General features: G+C 38.0%; 1 protein-coding gene across 1 annotated transcript in view; it reads left to right on the top strand.

The window, feature by feature from the left end:
* The window catches only part of LRP6 (LDL receptor related protein 6), a 178613-nt gene that overhangs the window by 93626 nt on the left and 67202 nt on the right, over positions 1-17785 (top strand). Inside the window, exons 4-7 of the mRNA XM_081248508.1 lie at positions 6310-6506; positions 8170-8301; positions 11705-12101; positions 13161-13332. Of these exons, the coding sequence (XP_081104634.1) occupies positions 6310-6506; positions 8170-8301; positions 11705-12101; positions 13161-13332 (898 nt within the window). The remainder of the gene's footprint in view (positions 1-6309; positions 6507-8169; positions 8302-11704; positions 12102-13160; positions 13333-17785) is intronic.

The raw sequence follows: 17785 nt of genomic DNA, 5'->3' as shown, positions 1-17785 counted from the left end.
TTTCTATTTTGTTGGCATAAAATTGTTCATGGTATCTTATCCTTTTAATTTCTAAGGTCAGTAGTGATGTCCCTGTTTTATTCATAATTTTATTCACAAATTTCCCAATTTCTTTTTTTTGTCAGTGTAGTTAAAGGCTTGTCAAGTTTGTCAATCTTTTAATAGAACCCACATTTGGGTTTTTTTTTTTTTTTCTGCATTGTTTTTTCTATTTTATATTTCATTTGATTTCCACCCTAATATTTTAAAATTTTCTTGCTTTGGATTTAGTTTGCATCTCCCCACACCCCTCCAGTTTCTTAAGGTTGAAGCTTAGATTATAGATTTGAAGTCTTATCTTTTTCTTCTTTTTTTCTTTAATATTTATTTATTTATTCGCTTCGTCAGGTCTTAGTTGCGGCAGGCAGGTCTTTCATTGTGGCGTGTGGGCTCTTCACTTCGTTGCGGTGTGTGCAAGGGCTTCTCTCTAGTTGTGGCGCACGGGCTTAGTTACCCCGCTGCATGTGGGATCTTAGTTCCCTGACCAGGGATAGAACCGGCATCCCTGCATTGCAAGACAGATTCTTAACCCTGGACCACCAGGCAAGTCCCTATCTTCTTTTCTAATGCAGGCATTTAGGGATAAACTTATAGAATTTACCCTAAGCACTGCTCTGGCTGGTGACATCCCACAAATTTTTATATGTTGTATTTTCATTTTCTTTTAGCTCAAAATATATTTTTTAAATTTATTGGGATTTCTTCTTTGACCCATTGCCTACTTAGAAGACATTGAGGGAGGATTTAGAAAAATTTAACAATGAGAAAGTTCTCACTGTGGATTTCCCGAATTTTTCTGTTCTTGATATTCAGTGTGCTCAGAGAATACACTTTGTGTGACTTCAGTCTTTTAAAATTAATTGATACTTGTCCTAATGTTCGAATTTCCATATCCTTTATGGTTTCCTGTCTAGTTGTCCTACCTTTTAATGAGAATAGGATTTTGAGATGTCAGACTGTTATTGTTGAATTGTCTGTTTCTTCCTTCAGTTCTGTCAGGTTTGGCTTCATTTGTTTGGGGCTCTGTTTTTATTTGTGTATGTTTATAACTGTTACATCTTCCTGGTGATTTGACTTTTTGTCATTATAAAATGTGCTGCTTTATCTCTAGTAATATTTTTTGTGTTAAAATATATTTTGTCTGATAGAACCACTGCATCTCTCTTACGGTTACTGTTTGCTGTAACCTTTCAGTTTCAAAGAATTTGGATCTTTGAATATAAAGGGCGTCTCTTGTAGACAGCCTACAGTTGAGTCTTGTTTTGTTTTACCCGGTCTAACAACCTTTGCCATAGATATATGGTTTCTTTTTACAAAGAAAAACTGTATATATTTAAGGTGTTCAACCTTTTGTCTTTTAATTTGCTACATTTTAGTTTATTTATTTAGTTTATTTTTTTTTAGTTTATTTTTCATGTCTGTCTTTTTTTGTTCCTTTGGTTCTTCTGCCTTCTTTTGTATTAAGTAGATATTTTTTAGTGTATCGTTTTAATTCCTTTTATGTTTTTAAACAGTGTTTTGGAGAATAAAATATTCTTAGTGATTATTCTAGGGATTGCAATACTCCTTTTGTCAAAATCTGTATTATGGTAAAATACTAAGTTAATTCCTGTAAATTATAGACATTTTAGTCTAGTATATCTCCATTCCCTCTCCTCTCCTTTGTACTATTAGTGTCATTTATATTACATTTCTATTATAACCAATGGAATGTTATAATTATCACTTTATACAATCTTAGGTGTTTTTAAAAGGTTAAAGGAGAAAAAGAGAAAACATTATTCATAGAGTCTTTTGTATTAACCTACATATATGCCATTTCAGGTACCCTGTAATTCTTCCTGAGGGTTTGAGTTACTATTTGATGTCATTTCTTTGCTCCAAATTAGTTCTGTTCTCTTCCCTGTCCTTTGTGCTTCAAATCTTTATTTTTAAAAAATCTATTTTTCTGTTTCTTTTTGATCTTCAAACATTCCTCCTTAGGGATGTAATGTACAACATGATGACTGTAGTTAACACTGCTGGATGATACATAGAAACGTTATAGGAGAGTTAATCCTAAAGAGTTCCCATCCCAAGGAGAAAATTTTTTTTTCTTTTCTTTCTGTTATATCTGTATGAGATGATGGATGTTAGCTGAATTTATGTGGTAATCATTTCACAATATGTCTAATTCACACCATCATGCTGTATATTGTACTGTGATATATGTCAATTAGTTCTTAATAAAATGGGAAAAAATCATGAAAAAAGAAAAAACCTTCTTTTCACTGGCTGTTTCTGTTTCCTTATCTGTTATGTTTATTCACTCCTGTGTTTGTGTTATTTCTAGTTGATAATTCATTTCTTAAGTGACTTGTTCTTATACTTCTAATTCTTTCATTAGTTCTCTCACCTCAGTTTTGAGGTTTTAAATTGTAATTTGTGTTATTCTTTTACGGCTAGTATATGATTTTAGAGCATTTCAGGTTATTTTGCAATAGGTTGTAAACTATTTGTTTCAGGGCCATACTTTTCTCGCATATTTTATTATCTTTAGGAATGTTATTTTCTTTTTTCTTTTTTTTTAACATTGACTTTTTTAATGGACTTGATCTTAATTAATTTTTAAAATTTCACGTGAAATTGTTTTTTTGGAACTTGTTGAAGAAGGCAGAGTTTATCATAACTTTTGTAACTTCACAGAACTCTCGAGTGTGTGTGTGTGTTTAAAAAATTGGCAGCTTGCTTTCTGAGATTTCCTGGCTGTGTTTCCTTCTCCCACTTTTTTCTGTACCTTAGTTTTCCATTCTCTCTCTTGTACTATCATCCTCACTTTCATTCTACTCCCAGTAATGTATGGTCACTGTGGGCCTTTGTCTGGAAGGGAGCTCTGTTGGGTCAGTTGGAGAGTTCACTGTAGGTTAAAGTGCACCAGTCCCTTCAGTACCAGCCATCCACTCTTTGCATTCTCCGAGTGGACAGAACCGAACCAGTCCTTGGCAGCTGCTGTTCTCAGATTGGTTTCCCTGTCTTTCCGCTGCTGTCTATTTTGTGTCTTCTCCCGTTCCTGGATCTGCTGAATGCCCTATTTTTTCCTTCTGATTCCTCCTGCAGAAGTGCTGATGCCAATGAGATCTTATGGCTGTTGGTAGTTTTCCTTTTTGTGTCTTGGGTTTTGTGGTAGTAAAACCACAAAGCTTTTCATCTAGCTTTGTTGTAAATGTTGTCCAAGGGTTTTTTGGTTTTGCTACCTAGTTGTTCTGTTTTCATGTGGAAAACTTTTAGAGATTTTTCAAACACTGTACCACTACCACTGTTGTCATCTTTTTAGGTGTTATAAAGACCTCACTGTGATGTGGAGAAGCTCTCTTCCAAGGTTAGGTTCAGCTGTCAGAATTCATGGCAGTAGTGCTTTGGTGTGACTAAGTAGATTTATTACCCACACAGGTGGGGAGTTCTGAGTTGGGGGCAGAGGACAGCTTTCTGGGAAGAGGTCCAGAAACAGAAAGTGAATACAAGTGTGCAGGTGTTTTATAAAGGATAAGTCTGGTTGGTGCAGAATTTGACAGAGGCCTCTGTCAGGCATGGAATCTGAAAGAGGTGGTGAGTGCACTCCTGTACTTGGCGGTACTGGTGAGAGTGAGCGCTCAGGAAATGACAGACAGATGGAGGAGATGATGCTCAGAGGTTGCCAGCACTAAAGCAAAACATCAGTAGGGGTCTCGGTTTCTCTCCTTTGGTCTCTGTAGAAGAGATCAATTTTTCAAGTCCTGTTTTGGTTGTGGCATACTACTGAAGGACTAGGCTTTGACCTTGCCAGCCACATTTGTTCTCAGTATCCGTGATCAACTCCTCCTTGAAGTAACTCGAGTTTCCGGGGGGGGGTAATCCCAACCTGAGGGAAGAAAGGTGAAGACTGTGTTCACTAATCTGCAGTTTCAGAGCAAGTCACCATTGGCTGGACAAATCGGTAAGTCACCAAAGAATATGACAAGAATGAGTGATAGCCTTCTTAGCTCTGCTTTTTGTACAGTTCTGTTAATTACATATTTCATTTAAGGTATTTAATTTTATCAGGCGTTCACTGAGTGTCTAATAAGTCCACCTAATTTGTACATATTGTCATATTGTGTTGTGTGAGATCCTGTTAATATAAATAAGCCGGAGTCTAGTATTTACTTGATTCTGATAAGCTATTGGTTTTAAGAGCTTTTTATTGTGACTTAGAAACCAGCACATGAAATGTTCAGTTGTAAAATATTATCCCTGTGTCAGAAATATTAAACTATTGAAAACATACATCCTAAAATTGAGGAGTCATTTATGAAATGTTTATTAAGTACCAATCATAATGCTTAAATGCTTTTGCATATATTATGCTTTAGTCTTCACAGTAACTCAGTGTGGTTAGGTTATTATCTTCCAGTAACAGATGAGGAAAACAAAGCTTGTGGAAATAAGTAGTGTAAGTACAGGGGGACATTTGAACTCGGGCCTGTCTCGTTTCGTTTCAGTATATAAATGCTTTCAGTCAATATGTAAAATGAGTATATCTTTTAGGGAGGGGTTCTGGTTTTCCTATCTGTTTATTCTGCTGTGTTAAATTCATTAGAGTGAATTTTAACTTTTTATTTAATAATATACAAAGGACTTAGAAGACTTTTTTTCTCCCCAGAGTTTTTCAAAGATCTGGTTATATAATTTGTGATTCTTTAAGATGGTTAATGAAAACCTAAGTAATTTCATCTTCACTATTATTTATTTTTCAGTCATGTTTCTTGACTTTCTTGGCAGCTTCTCAGAACTCTCTCTTTATGTCTTACCATAATGAATTTTGGAAAACGTCAGTGTGAAATATGCAGGCCTATTTAAATTTGAACTTAAACTATGATATCACTCCTGTAATAGCATAATCATGTTAGTAAACTTAATAAAGCTGTTCATTTAAGAAGTGGAAGAAACCACTTCAGAAGTAGTCACTGTGACCGTTCTTATTGGGAAATGAGAGGGAGAGTAATCTGCTGGGGAAGCGAGAATTAAAAGAGAGGAGAAAACTGTGGTGATGTGGGCTGGCCTGGGTATGAGGTTTTAAACTAGAAAGTTTGATAAACTAGTCATGCTAATCTTGTATACAGTTATTTAAAAATCTGGCTCAGATTTAAAACATCTTAGGCTAAGACCATTCCATGTACAATAACAGATGCTAATTCTGCTTAGATGAAAACTTATCTTACTGCTCTTAAATTTAATTTAGTATACCTGTGATCTGTTAGATGTTAGAGATCAGATAACCTCAGGGACCTAAAAGTTGGATTATCTGTCAATGTGTTATCCTTTATTTCTTTTTAGTTGCTTACATTTTCCTCTTTCTCTCCTAGCTGAGTGATTTATGAAATTATTAGATTTGATAGTATGAAAATATCAAAGCATTTATTTTCTTGACTGTTATTGTGGCTTAAACGCAGTTTGTTTATTATTCAAGAATTATATTATTTACTAATTACATAACTCTCCATGACATTCTGCAAAGTTCTGTGCCTTCAGTACTAATCAGGCTCTCTACCTCTCCTTCCATATAGTTAGGATTGCTTGTGAAATTTGGGGATCTGCTTTGTCTCTTGAACACATTCTGCCAGTGGTTGGGCTTCCTTTTTGCTACCTGGCTTGTGGAGATTAAGTGACCATATAGCAGAAAGCCAACTGAGATGATCCTTTGCTGGACTGAGACTGGAGTCTGCAGAGAGAGAGCTCTACCAGAATGACTTTTTAGCCTCATGTGTATGTTTTTACTTTTCAGTTATCAAAGCCATAAGAAGTGATGGAAGAAACAGGCTCAGATTCTTTGTTCTTCCACATCGAGAAGGGAAAAACCTATTGCTGATTTAAAACTACTTCCCAGGGCCAACTCTACACCCTGGGATTTTTCTTTCTGCCAGCCTTTCTCTTTCCAGGGGCATGAATCACGTGGAAGGATGGAAGGTGTGAGTGCGGAGATGGGAGCTGAGAGCTGTGCTGACACTTGGGCCTTCGCTTTGTCTGCTGGCTTTTGTAGTGCACCCGGGGCCTGCTGCCAAGTTAGGAGCCCTTCTGAAGTGCTTGGCTGAGGATTTCGGGCACCATGATTTCAAAGACGTTTGAATTTCCTCCTTGTCTTATTTTTCATAGGTGTGTTATCCAGGATGTGTGTGTGTTAATGTGGACTGCAAGACCATTTTAATGGGAGAGAGGAAGTTTTGATTAAAGAAGAGAATTTAGAAATGTTTGAGTTTTTCTCTTTGTGTTTAATAGGCAGGCGGTGGTTAAAGGTTCCCTTCCACATCCTTTTGCCTTGACGTTATTTGAGGACACACTGTACTGGACTGACTGGAATACACACTCCATTTTGGCTTGCAACAAGTACACTGGCGAGGGTCTGCGTGAAATCCATTCTAACATCTTTTCTCCCATGGATATACATGCCTTCAGCCAGCAGAGGCAGCCAAATGGTAAGTGATCTTGATTTTTAAATTGCAGGTTGGAATAGCTTTGTAGCACTCTGATGTCTGGCTTTAGTGAGGGGCAAGAGGAGGGAGGATATATCCAAAGGTAGTGGGAAGAAATAAAAAACAGGGAAAATGTCAAAATATAATTCAGGGTAGACAACAGCGTAAACCATTTGTAGCTTGATATCTGTCACTACAGACCACCTCAGCCCTTTGTTTGAGTCTGGGGTTATGAGGGTAAAGAAGAGAGAAGTAAAATAAGAAATTGACTCAGCTCATATGCTAAGATGGAAACCTCTATTAATCTAACTGGTTAATTTAAGTACCTCAGGTTACTTAAATAAAATACTTGCTTATACCTTTTCTGTGCACATCCCCCCCCACACCTTTTTTTCTTAGTTTTGCTTCTATTTCTGGCCATCCTTTATAATGACTTGGGCTGTGGCTGCCGACAACAGTTTCTTGTAAGAGAGGACTAGAATTAGGTTTAAAAGAATATGAGAGTGTTAAGTGTTTGGCACTGGTGTGTAAATAAATGTTTGGCATGTGTCTGAGTGTATTTCAGATTGTATTCCATAGCCCAATATGCAGGGGTTTTGGATTATGCATTGCTTTGTATTAGTTCCTTCCATTTAGGGGGAGATAGTCAAATACTGAATGTGTCATATTGGAATCTGGTGATCATGAGTCCATAAAAATGTTTTAAAATGTTTGTGTTACTCTTTGTAGAAAAGAAAATGTTTAGTCACTTGCGTGAACTTTTTATTCTCAGTGTTGGCCCTCAGGAAAGAATTTCTTTGTTCTTGTTTTTTAAATGACACTGTTGATTCTTTATGTTTTACTAGTTTGAGAATTTGCAGTTATGTGTGATATTGCTTTTCTTTTATCTTTCATATTTTGTTGATCTCCATCTTTTGTTGATTTTTTTTGAGTATTATTTAAATCCATCCCTTTCTATATATAGTTTCTTCACATTTTCTAATTAATCTCTGCTTCCCAGTTTTCCCTTTTAAGTCCATTTTGTTTATCTTTTCCATGTAAATCGTTCCAAAGTGTGGCTTTTCTCGACTCTCGGTGCCTCCACCACACACAGACTTGCCCCTCCCTGTGCTCATTCAGCTTTAGTTCCTATTAGTCAAACCTTAATCTTCCGTTACACTGTTCACCTTATTATCTCACCCAGTGTACAGCCTCCAAGCCTTCATTCATGTGGTTTTACCATACTTGGATGGTCCCCTGTCTGTTCTTCCTACCTTTCAAGACTTCAGTCATGTCCTGAATCTTTCCTTAGTGATTTACTTTCCATTTGACTCTATACTGACTTTACAATCTAAATGTGCAGGATAGCAGTTTCATTGTTTTGTATTGTTTTCCAGTATTATTGTTCATTAATTTTGTCATACTGGCCAGATTGCAAGCTCTTTAGGGCAGGGACATCCTGCTTTATTTCTTGTATATTCCTCTTTGGATACAAAATGCTAAGTAAATTCTCACTGATTAATTCCCTTCCTTGCAGATGGTCTGGTAGTCAAGCACCTGGATGACATTTGGTAATAATTTGGTTTATCAGAGTTGCTCATGTTATGGTTGTTAACCTTTGTGTATCTAGAGTGGGGGAGGTCATCCATAATCATTGGTATTAATTACTGTGATTTATATTTGACAGCTACAAATCCATGTGGAATTGATAATGGTGGTTGTTCCCACTTGTGTTTGATGTCTCCAGTCAAGCCTTTTTATCAGTGTGCTTGCCCAACTGGGGTTAAACTCCTGGAGAATGGAAAAACCTGCAAAGATGGTAAGAAGTTGGTCTCCAAGAAGGAAGAATTTTAGACAGCAATTGAGATTTTTTATGATTTATTTTATTTCTCTATAATAAGCTCTACAAGTTACAGTGCTTTGGGAGACTAGTCACTTAATCTCTCAGTCTTCACAATTGGTTACATACTGGAGTGTTTTTTGGCAACTCTCGAATATTATTTTATAAATTATTTTAGTATTTAACTGAATTTTTAACATGCTATTTTGGAAAAAAAAATTAGGTGCCATTTCTTTTCTCTGTCAAATCTCATAGTCAGGGCTTCCCTGGTGGTGCAGTGGTTAAGAATCCGCCTGCCAGTGCAGGGGACACGGGTTTGAGCCCTGTCCCGGGAAGATCCCACATGCTGCGGAGCAACTAAGGCTGTGTGCCACAACTACTGAGCCTGCGCTCTAGAGCCCGCGAGCCACAACTACTGAATCCCACAAGCCACAGCTACTGAAGCCCGTGCGCCTAGAGCCCGTGCTCTGAAACAAGAGAAGCCACTGCAATGGGAAGCCCGCGCACTGCAACGAAGAGTAGTCCCCGCTCACTGCAACTAGAGAAAGCCCGCACACAGCAACGAAGACCCAACACAGCCATAAATAAATAAAAAAATTAAATTAAATTTAAAAATCTCATAGTCATTGATATCACAATTGATTCTTGTGGAAATGAGTATTCTCATAAAGAATACATTTTTAACAGTAGGTAGCATTTGTAAATAAAGAACTTCCGTGCAAGGAAAAGATGTTTATTAAACTTTTAACTATAAAGACTATCATGGGATAAACATATTTTCTAAAAAATGATTGAATGATGTTTTTAATTGCCTTTTAACAACAGAGAATTGCCTTCAGAAGAAGAAAAGAATTCCTTATTGTACTGTTTAAAGCAACTCTTTCTATACTTAACCACCACACTGCCTCTTCTCCTTACTCTTAATTCCCTATAGAGAGAGGGCATATTGGAGAAGTATTCTGATTTAGGACATTTCAAGGGACTTCTGGTTTGGGATAACACCAGTTCTTCTCTTTTTCTTCTTAATGAGAATGTTATTCTTCATTCTTACCCCTATGGATCACCATCTGGTTCTCTAGCCACCAGCAAGACCTGGTAAGAAAATTGTTATATTTAGCAGTGGCTTCTTTATCTAACTCTGAAAAGCAGAAGCCTTTATTTAGGAGTGGGTTAGAGTTCCTGGCAAGGGGGTCAGGGAGTCAGAGAGATGGAACTGAGTTGGTGTACAGGATATTTGTCATGACTTGGCATTGATAAATTATCCTCCTAGTCAAAGGTGAAGCTGGCTGACTCTTGTCAGACGGTTTTCATGGCAAACAATAATTTGGTTTCAGTTTAAAACAAAAGGTTTTTGTAATGTTGCCTTTTTGTTTAAAAACGTAGCCTGACTTTAAAACAGAGGATTTATTTTAGCAGTAGTGGTCTGTTTACACCCTATAGCACTGCAGATGTACAAGTTTAACTACTATTTTGAATTTCAGATATACATTTGGCATGTAATAGCCTTAAGTTAACTATTCTGTTTTGATCACCTTGCCAAATTGACAGCTTCACTTTCTATGACTTCTTTGTTTGCAGAGTTTAGGGCTGGCTTCTTTTGGTAGTTAGCAGAGGCAGTGAATTGTATAAAGTTACTCCTACTTGGTGCCTGCTGTGGCATTTAGGGCTGTATTCTCTCCAAGACAGAGTTCACTTATAATTAATCCATGAGTCAAAAAGCTGATGCTGAGAGCTTCTTCACTCCTCTTCTCAGTGTTTTCTAACTATAATTCCAGATTAATGCTTGAAGTTTAATGTCAGTATTTTCTTCCGGACTCATTTCTTTGGTTGGGAATCTTTTTTCGCTCTTTGAGATGTCAACCTGCTTACTATCTTTTTCTTTTTTTTTTTGCGGTACATGGGCCTCTCACTGTCGTGGCCTCTGCCGTTGTGGAGCACAGGCTCCGGACGCACAGGCTCAGTGGCCATGGCTCACGGGCCCAGCCGCTCCGCAGCATGTGGGATCTTCCCGGACTGGGCCACAAACCCGTGTCCCCTGCATCGGCAGGCGAACCCTCAACCACTCACTGCGCCACCAGGGAAGCCCTGCTTACTATCTTTTATTAGCTTTTATATAAAGTTAAATGGTTTTTTGCTAGTGGTTGACTTGAATATTTAAAATCAAAGCAAACAAAAAGATTAATATTCTCATTCACAGCAGTGTTTTTATTGAATACTGTTTTGGGTTAAAAGCATTTCATAAATCTGATATAAAACTCAATGAAATAAAAATTTGAAAGTTTATTTTCTAATGGTAATAATAATAATATATTAGCTAGTATTTATTGAATACATACATGTTTGGTACATTTCTGAGTTTTACATTTATCTCCTTGAAGTCTCACAGCAACCCTATAGAAACCAGGCTTAGAGAGATTCGGTGTTTTGCCCGAGTTTGTGTAACTGCTTGAATCCAGTTCTGTCAGATGAACAACTCTAACCCTTACCCACTGTGTCATATTTATCTGATTCCCTCTCTCTTCTGCTGCTGCTTCCTCCTCCATAGGTTCCTTTGTCCTTAATTCTGTCAGGCATTGCCCTGTAGTTCTTTTTGTCACAACAGCTTTACCGAGATGTAGTTTACCTATAAAATTCAACCATTTCAAATGTACAATTCAGTGATTTTTAGTAAATTTACAGAGTTGTGCAACCATCACAATACATCCAATTTTAGAACATTCTCGTTAATCACAAAAGATCCTTGTCCTAGATTCCTTTACCTTTTTGAACATCCTTCTTGAACAAAGGACCTATATCCTATACTTCCTTCCTCTAATATTCACCTGCTTAGCTTCTTAGTCATTACTTAGTTGCTATTCATTATACCTTTAAATAAATGTTATTAATTCCAGGGGCTATATAATGAATGAAGCCAGAGAGAGAATCATAACTTGATTTGGAGAATTCAGCCATTATAGAGCTTGACCTCATAGTCAAGCTACTTCTGTTTTACTGCATTACTTTCCATTTCCACCCTAAATAGACCCTAGTATCCTTTTTTTTTTTTTTTTTTTTTTTTTTTTTTGCGGTACGCGGGCCTCTCACTGTTGTGGCCTCTCCCGTCATGGAGCACAGGCTCCGGACGCACAGGCTCAGCGGCCATGGCTCACAGGCCCAGCCGCTCCGTGGCATGTGGGATCTTCCCGGACCGGGGCACAAACCCGCGTCCCCTGCATCGGCAGGCAGACTCTCAACCACTACGCCACCAGGGAAGCCCCTTAGTATCCTTTTATACTAATTGCTTTTCAATTCCTGAAGAAGTTCTGCATTCTTTATTTAGAGTAACTAAATTTTGCCTGTGGGTTTCAATTTTTTCTTCATTTTTTTCACTTTGTTGTTCTAGGTGCCACTGAATTACTGCTTCTAGCCCGAAGGACAGATTTGAGACGTATTTCTTTGGATACACCAGATTTCACAGACATTGTTCTACAGTTGGAAGACATCCGTCATGCCATTGCCATAGATTATGATCCTGTGGAAGGCTATATCTACTGGACTGATGATGAAGTGAGGGCCATACGCCGCTCATTCATAGATGGATCTGGCAGTCAGTTTGTGGTCACTGCTCAAATCGCCCATCCTGATGGTATTGCTGTTGATTGGGTTGCCCGAAATCTTTATTGGACAGACACTGGCACTGATCGGATAGAAGTGACAAGGCTCAACGGGACCATGAGGAAGATCTTGATTTCAGAGGACTTAGAGGAACCCCGGGCTATTGTGTTAGATCCCATGGTTGGGTAAGAGGCTCTCCTGATAGAAAATTTTGCCAGGTGTTTCTGTTTTTTTACAGGTTCCTAGAAACATTGCGAAAAACAATGTGAAGTGTATGTTGGTTTCCAATAAATAGCTCTTTAACGACTGTCCATTTTTAGAATATAGTGATTGGAATAAAATCTCAAGTTAAAGAATTGCTAGTTTTTTTCCTTGAATGTTTTGAATACTTTTTCTTTCTAAATTAAGTGCATGCTTGCTGACTTTGGGTGTTGGCTGTAGATTTTGCCGAGGTTGCATCATGACCATGAAAATTGTGCAAAGAAGTCGTTTTCAGAGCTCTTTCTCTTCCCCCCTAGAAAATTTAATTTCATCTCATTTTCAGTACTTCCAGAACTACTTGGTAAAGACTATGTCTTACTTTTTGTATGTCCCCAAACATATAAATGATTTGATTTCCAAAACTTGGTCAGGCCATGTAGCTTTATGCCTAGTCTTTTTTTTTTGGCTATAACACCCTGACGATGGTTCAGGGAAACACAGCTTTCTACATACTCAACAGTGTTGTTCGTTACTATGAGATTCATCCTGAGGGTGAACATAATGACAAATTATGACACCTCAGTGCATACCAATGCCTTCAAGCCCCTTAAATTCTCAGGAGCCTCAAGAATCACTTAGTGCTACAGGAAGAGTTAGTTATTTGGGGAAATCAGTTTGCCATCTGAATATTACTACTTGTTTAACCTTTTTGTGTCAGAGATGACAAGCCAGCAAGAAAGAGAGGACTGCTCCTGGGAGGGAGTACAAAATATTTTGAAAAAAACAACTGAAAGTAGAATATCATTATTGGGAGGCATTATCAGTTCTAGAAAACACTGTTTCATCTGAAAATTTTCTACAGGCCTACACACTGCTGTTGTAAATGTCTTAGACATACTCTTCATATGTTTGTCTTATGTTTTTTTTCTTTCTGTGGTGTTAACGGGTAATCAGTGTAAAAGAGGGGTTGATCTCACCTTTAGGATATCTGAAAGTTACAGTTTATTATCTGTTTTTAGCTCATATTCTGTGTACTCCTGTAGGTACATGTATTGGACTGACTGGGGAGAAATCCCGAAAATTGAGCGAGCAGCTCTGGATGGTTCTGATCGAGTAGTGTTGGTTAACACTTCTCTTGGTTGGCCAAATGGTTTAGCCTTGGATTATGATGAAGGCAAAATATACTGGGGAGATGCCAAAACAGACAAAATTGAGGTTTGTTTCTTGCTTTTTCATTTTGAGACCAGTTTTATAATGGTTTTTGAGTTAATGGTAATTTGATGCAGATATTCTTGCATCGTCACTGGGGTGCCAGAGGTATCTTGCATAGAAATTTTATTCAACCTTTAGGATTCTAGGAATTGCGTGTTTTCTTCCATCTAACCGTAAGCTTTCTGCGTTACACTGGCCTGAGAAATGGGTATTCATGTATTTCTAGTCTTAAAAGCTTACGTGAATGATTTTTCTCCTTATGGGTAAAACCGCTGCCTGAATTTCCTAGGGGCAGTTTGCACAAACCAAATATTGTATAAGCTCTAGACTGCAAGAGCTGATAGTCCTCGTCAGGAAAACAAAGCCCATATACACACATGCGTGTATACTTCGTGTTGGGGATGGTGTTGGGGCAGGTGGTGGCGTATGTTAACTATTAAGATGCTTACATGCAGACGGTTTTTTTTTTTTTTTTTTTTTTTTTTTTTTTTTGCGGTATGCGGGCCTCTCACTGTTGTGGCCTCTCCCGTTGCGGAGCACAGGCTCCGGACGCGCAGGCTCAGTGGCCATGGCTCGCGGGCCTAGCCGCTCCGCGGCATGTGGGATCTTCCCGGACCGGAGCACGAACCCGTGTCCCCTGCATCGGCAGGCGGACTCTCAACCACTGCACCACCAGGGAAGCCCTTGCAGACGGTTTTTAAATTGATTTATGAGCCGCGTGGGAGAAGAATTAATCAGCCAAAGCTTGGGGGAAATATTTTCCAAATGATAGAACTGAGGGCAGTCAGAACAGAAATACGGGGGAAACACCCACCATATGTGAATATGTGACTATTTTATCCCATTGTTTTGTGAAGAGCATATATCCTTGATAATGGATTGTGAGGTCTAACTTTACAACTTTGAATTGCTAGAGGTCTTGTGAATCACATACTTCAAACGGAGTTTTGATCACACTATTTCTTTGGAAAGCACATGACTTCTCATATAAGGAACAGCTTTGAATGGCCTTTCAAAGGCACAGCACACATCTCGCAATAGATAGATAATTTGGGCTCTAGAGCAGTTAGTTTAGAAAGGTGATTCTTAGGAATGTCAGGGACTCTGAGGGAATAGTGAGTTAAAGGGCCTTCCTTTAAGAATGGAATCTTGGAATAGAAAAAACCCATTAGTATTCCACCAGGCTTAAATACTGAAAACCATCTTCAACTCTTGCAGCTGGTTTCCATTAATAGAAAATTATGCATAGACTTGACTATATAAATTTTCTCCCTGTTGCTAGTGTTTCACTGCCCCCACCCCCTTTAAATCCAAGTTAGGTTTGAATCTAGCAGCTGGAGTGCAGTGCTAATGAGACAAAGGTTATGAGTTCACTTTTCAGACAGGCTATTAGCTTCACTTGGGTAGGCTTGAGTACAAATCTCACAACATTCCCATCCAGTTCACAAATGTGAATTGTTGATCAGCTGTGGACTACACATGAGTGTATAGGTATACTACTCTTAGAAAAATACTTTAAGTCCATGTGTCCCAGAGGAATGTCTGCACGTAAGGAAAGAGCACATAATTTACATCATGGAAGAACACATGATTTATTATTTTATAGGGATTTTAAAAATTCTGTATTTGATCTTTCTTAGCTTACTATGACTGACTGATTCGATTGTAAATAAAACATTTGTTTCTTTCTAGGAATTTTTCAAGTCTTATTATTTTCCCTACTGCAGGTCACTTTTAGCACTTTAGATACAGAAATTCATTCAAAATCACAAATAGTTCAGGAGGGATTCAGGTAGAGAAATGGGAATTTATGGAGGTTCTGAATGACAGTGTTTAAGAATAAAAATGAATACACATTATATAACAATATATAATATTCATTTTACAGGATTTATTTTCTTAGTTTGCAGGAAGTGCAGTAGGTCTTAAAATTAGTATTAGTTCTGGCCTTTTGAGCTGTGTATATGTATATAAGTGGTGTCATTTGCTTTCTCACTTCTTATTTCCTTCCTCCTTGACTTGTACCAGCATCCTTAAACTTACCTTTCAGATCTATTTCTCTTCTTCCAGGATTACTGGAACACAGCTGCTATTTGTTCTTTGTCCCCCTTTTGACAGATTATTTGAGGTTAGTGATACATCTACTTCCACCAAATTATACACCCAGTGACCTCCCCTCATTCTTTCCCCTGAGATTCTGATGAAGTTTCCCTAATTGAACATTCAGTGCTTTTGTAATTTTAATTACAGTTACAATGTAAAAAAAAAATTCTTTTGGGCTTCCCTGGTGGCGCAGTGGTTGAGAGTCCGCCTGCCGATGCAGGGGACACGGGTTTGTGCCCCGGTCTGGGAAGATCCCACATACCGCGGAGCGGCTGGGCCCGTGAGCCATGGCCGCTGAGCCTGCGCGTCCGGAGCCTGTGCTCTGCAACGGGAGAGGCCACAACAGTGAGAGGCCCGCGTACCGGAAAAAAAAAAAAAAAAAAAAAATTCTTTTTACAGACACATCTGGGAAATAAAGAGAGCAGATATTGTTATCTGTTACCCTCAAATTTACGATGATATGTAAAATTGCTGGTATATGGCAAACTAAGGAAAGAGCACAGCTCTTCATATTGCATAACTGAGGGAGAAAAACTGTTAGTTTCCCCTTCTGAGACTAGTAGTGATTATAGGAGCATCTGTAACCACCAGCTTTTTCATTTTGCTTTACTCAGTAGTAGGTCGACTAAAACTTTTGGGAAGACACAGAATTTTAAAATGCTTCTTTTTCTAGGATTACTTGCTAGCCTCTTGTTATGTATCAGCTGATCCTCGGTGCTGATCGGACCCTAGTCTAGGTCACATGCTCCTTGCTACTCCCCTTCTCTTAGGAAAGCTTCCCCGCTTTTGTCATGCCCAAGAATGAAAGGTACTTTTTCCTGGGACTATAAGAAAATATTAAATTATGGTTGTAGTGGCCTTATTCTCTTCTGAAAGACTTAGGATATATGTTTCCAGTACATTTGGGAAGAAAAGATAGGTATTTGACAAATTATGTCGTAGTGTAAGGCATAGTAAACTCTTGTGTTTTGAGTGGATCTTATGGGAAGAGCTTAAAATGTTCATTCGCTTATGCTCTCTGCTCCCTCAGTGGAGATTCCTTAGATCAGGTTCTCACTCGCTTTTTTTGCTAAGTGGTGATGTAACCAGATGGCTGAATATTGGGGAGCTGGGTCTGAGGATTGGGGAGACCAGAGAAAATTAATGGGGAGCTCTGGGTTTCAGACTCGACTTCTGTTGTACAGAGTTGCAAGAAAGAATAAATAGGTTTACCTGAGGTCTGTAACCAATTCCGCAGAGAGGGATGGTACATAGGGAATTGCTGATGATGTCACATTTTTTTAAAAAAAAGAAAGTCATCGTATTGGCTGGTGCTTTAATATAAGAATGTGTTTGTGAGGATATGTCTGATTTCCCTACTTTTCAACTGATAGTGACCACTTAACTGTAGGTGTTATTTAAAAGGTACTTCCTGGTACTTGTTTACGTTTCTTCATTATGCAGAAATCATTTCATCACCTTTTACATACGAGCTTCTAGTTCACTTGTCTACACTGGGATGCCCTCTACTCCCCACCCAAGTGTTACTATAATGTTTTGGGGCTTCCTGATAATAAATACTAAAGCATTAGCAGAAAGGATCGTTTTCTTTTTTCTGGTTGGGGAACATCAAACAAGCCTTTATTTCAACTTTATAAGACCCTGCAGTAGGCAGAAGCACATTGTGTCTTAACACTATTCTCATTTTTCTTGGTCCATTTTAACTGCCAGAAACATTGGTTGTACTCAGGGCCTGCAGTACTGCTTACCAATAGTGAAGACATATCATAGATAATTTATAAGTTAAAAACATTTTCAGTTAATGCGTGTTCAGTCCCTGGTTTTATTGAAAATAATAATATTGTCATAGCTGAAATTTTCTCACAGTTTACTTTCTCATTATATACTTTTTTTTTTTTTTTTTTTAAAGTTGGGAGATATTTAAATTTATTTTTACTTTCCCACATCACTAATCATGGGTATGAGTGTCTTGTATCTCCATCCGGAAAACATAGCACTATCAAGTTACTATTATATGCAGTGGAGAACTCAGTCTTTGGTCACAGCGTAAAGAGCTCCTGGATTTGGTCCCATCAGCCCTCTTTGAAATGACCTCATTATATACTTTTTATTCATTTTTTTCCCCTTTTCATTTCTGAGCTTATGCTGACAAATGCAGCAACACCTAGTGGTTGTAGGTAAAGAGAGAGGTTTTTCTTGTTTACTTCAAGGACATGTAGAATTATTTCACATCTCTTTTATTGTAAATTTCCCTATTTTAGAGAACAGTGTCCATAGGTAGTTTTGTCCAAATCTAATTATACCTGGCACAATTTTGTTGGGAAACAGAAACAGATGATTAGAACCTTGAGTA

Source organism: Mesoplodon bidens, assembly GCF_964165515.1.
Source record: "Mesoplodon bidens genome assembly, chromosome: 11".
Lineage (NCBI taxonomy): Eukaryota > Metazoa > Chordata > Mammalia > Artiodactyla > Ziphiidae > Mesoplodon > Mesoplodon bidens.
The sequence above is the reverse complement of the archived record's forward strand: the minus strand, read 5'-3'. Positions and strand labels throughout refer to the sequence as shown.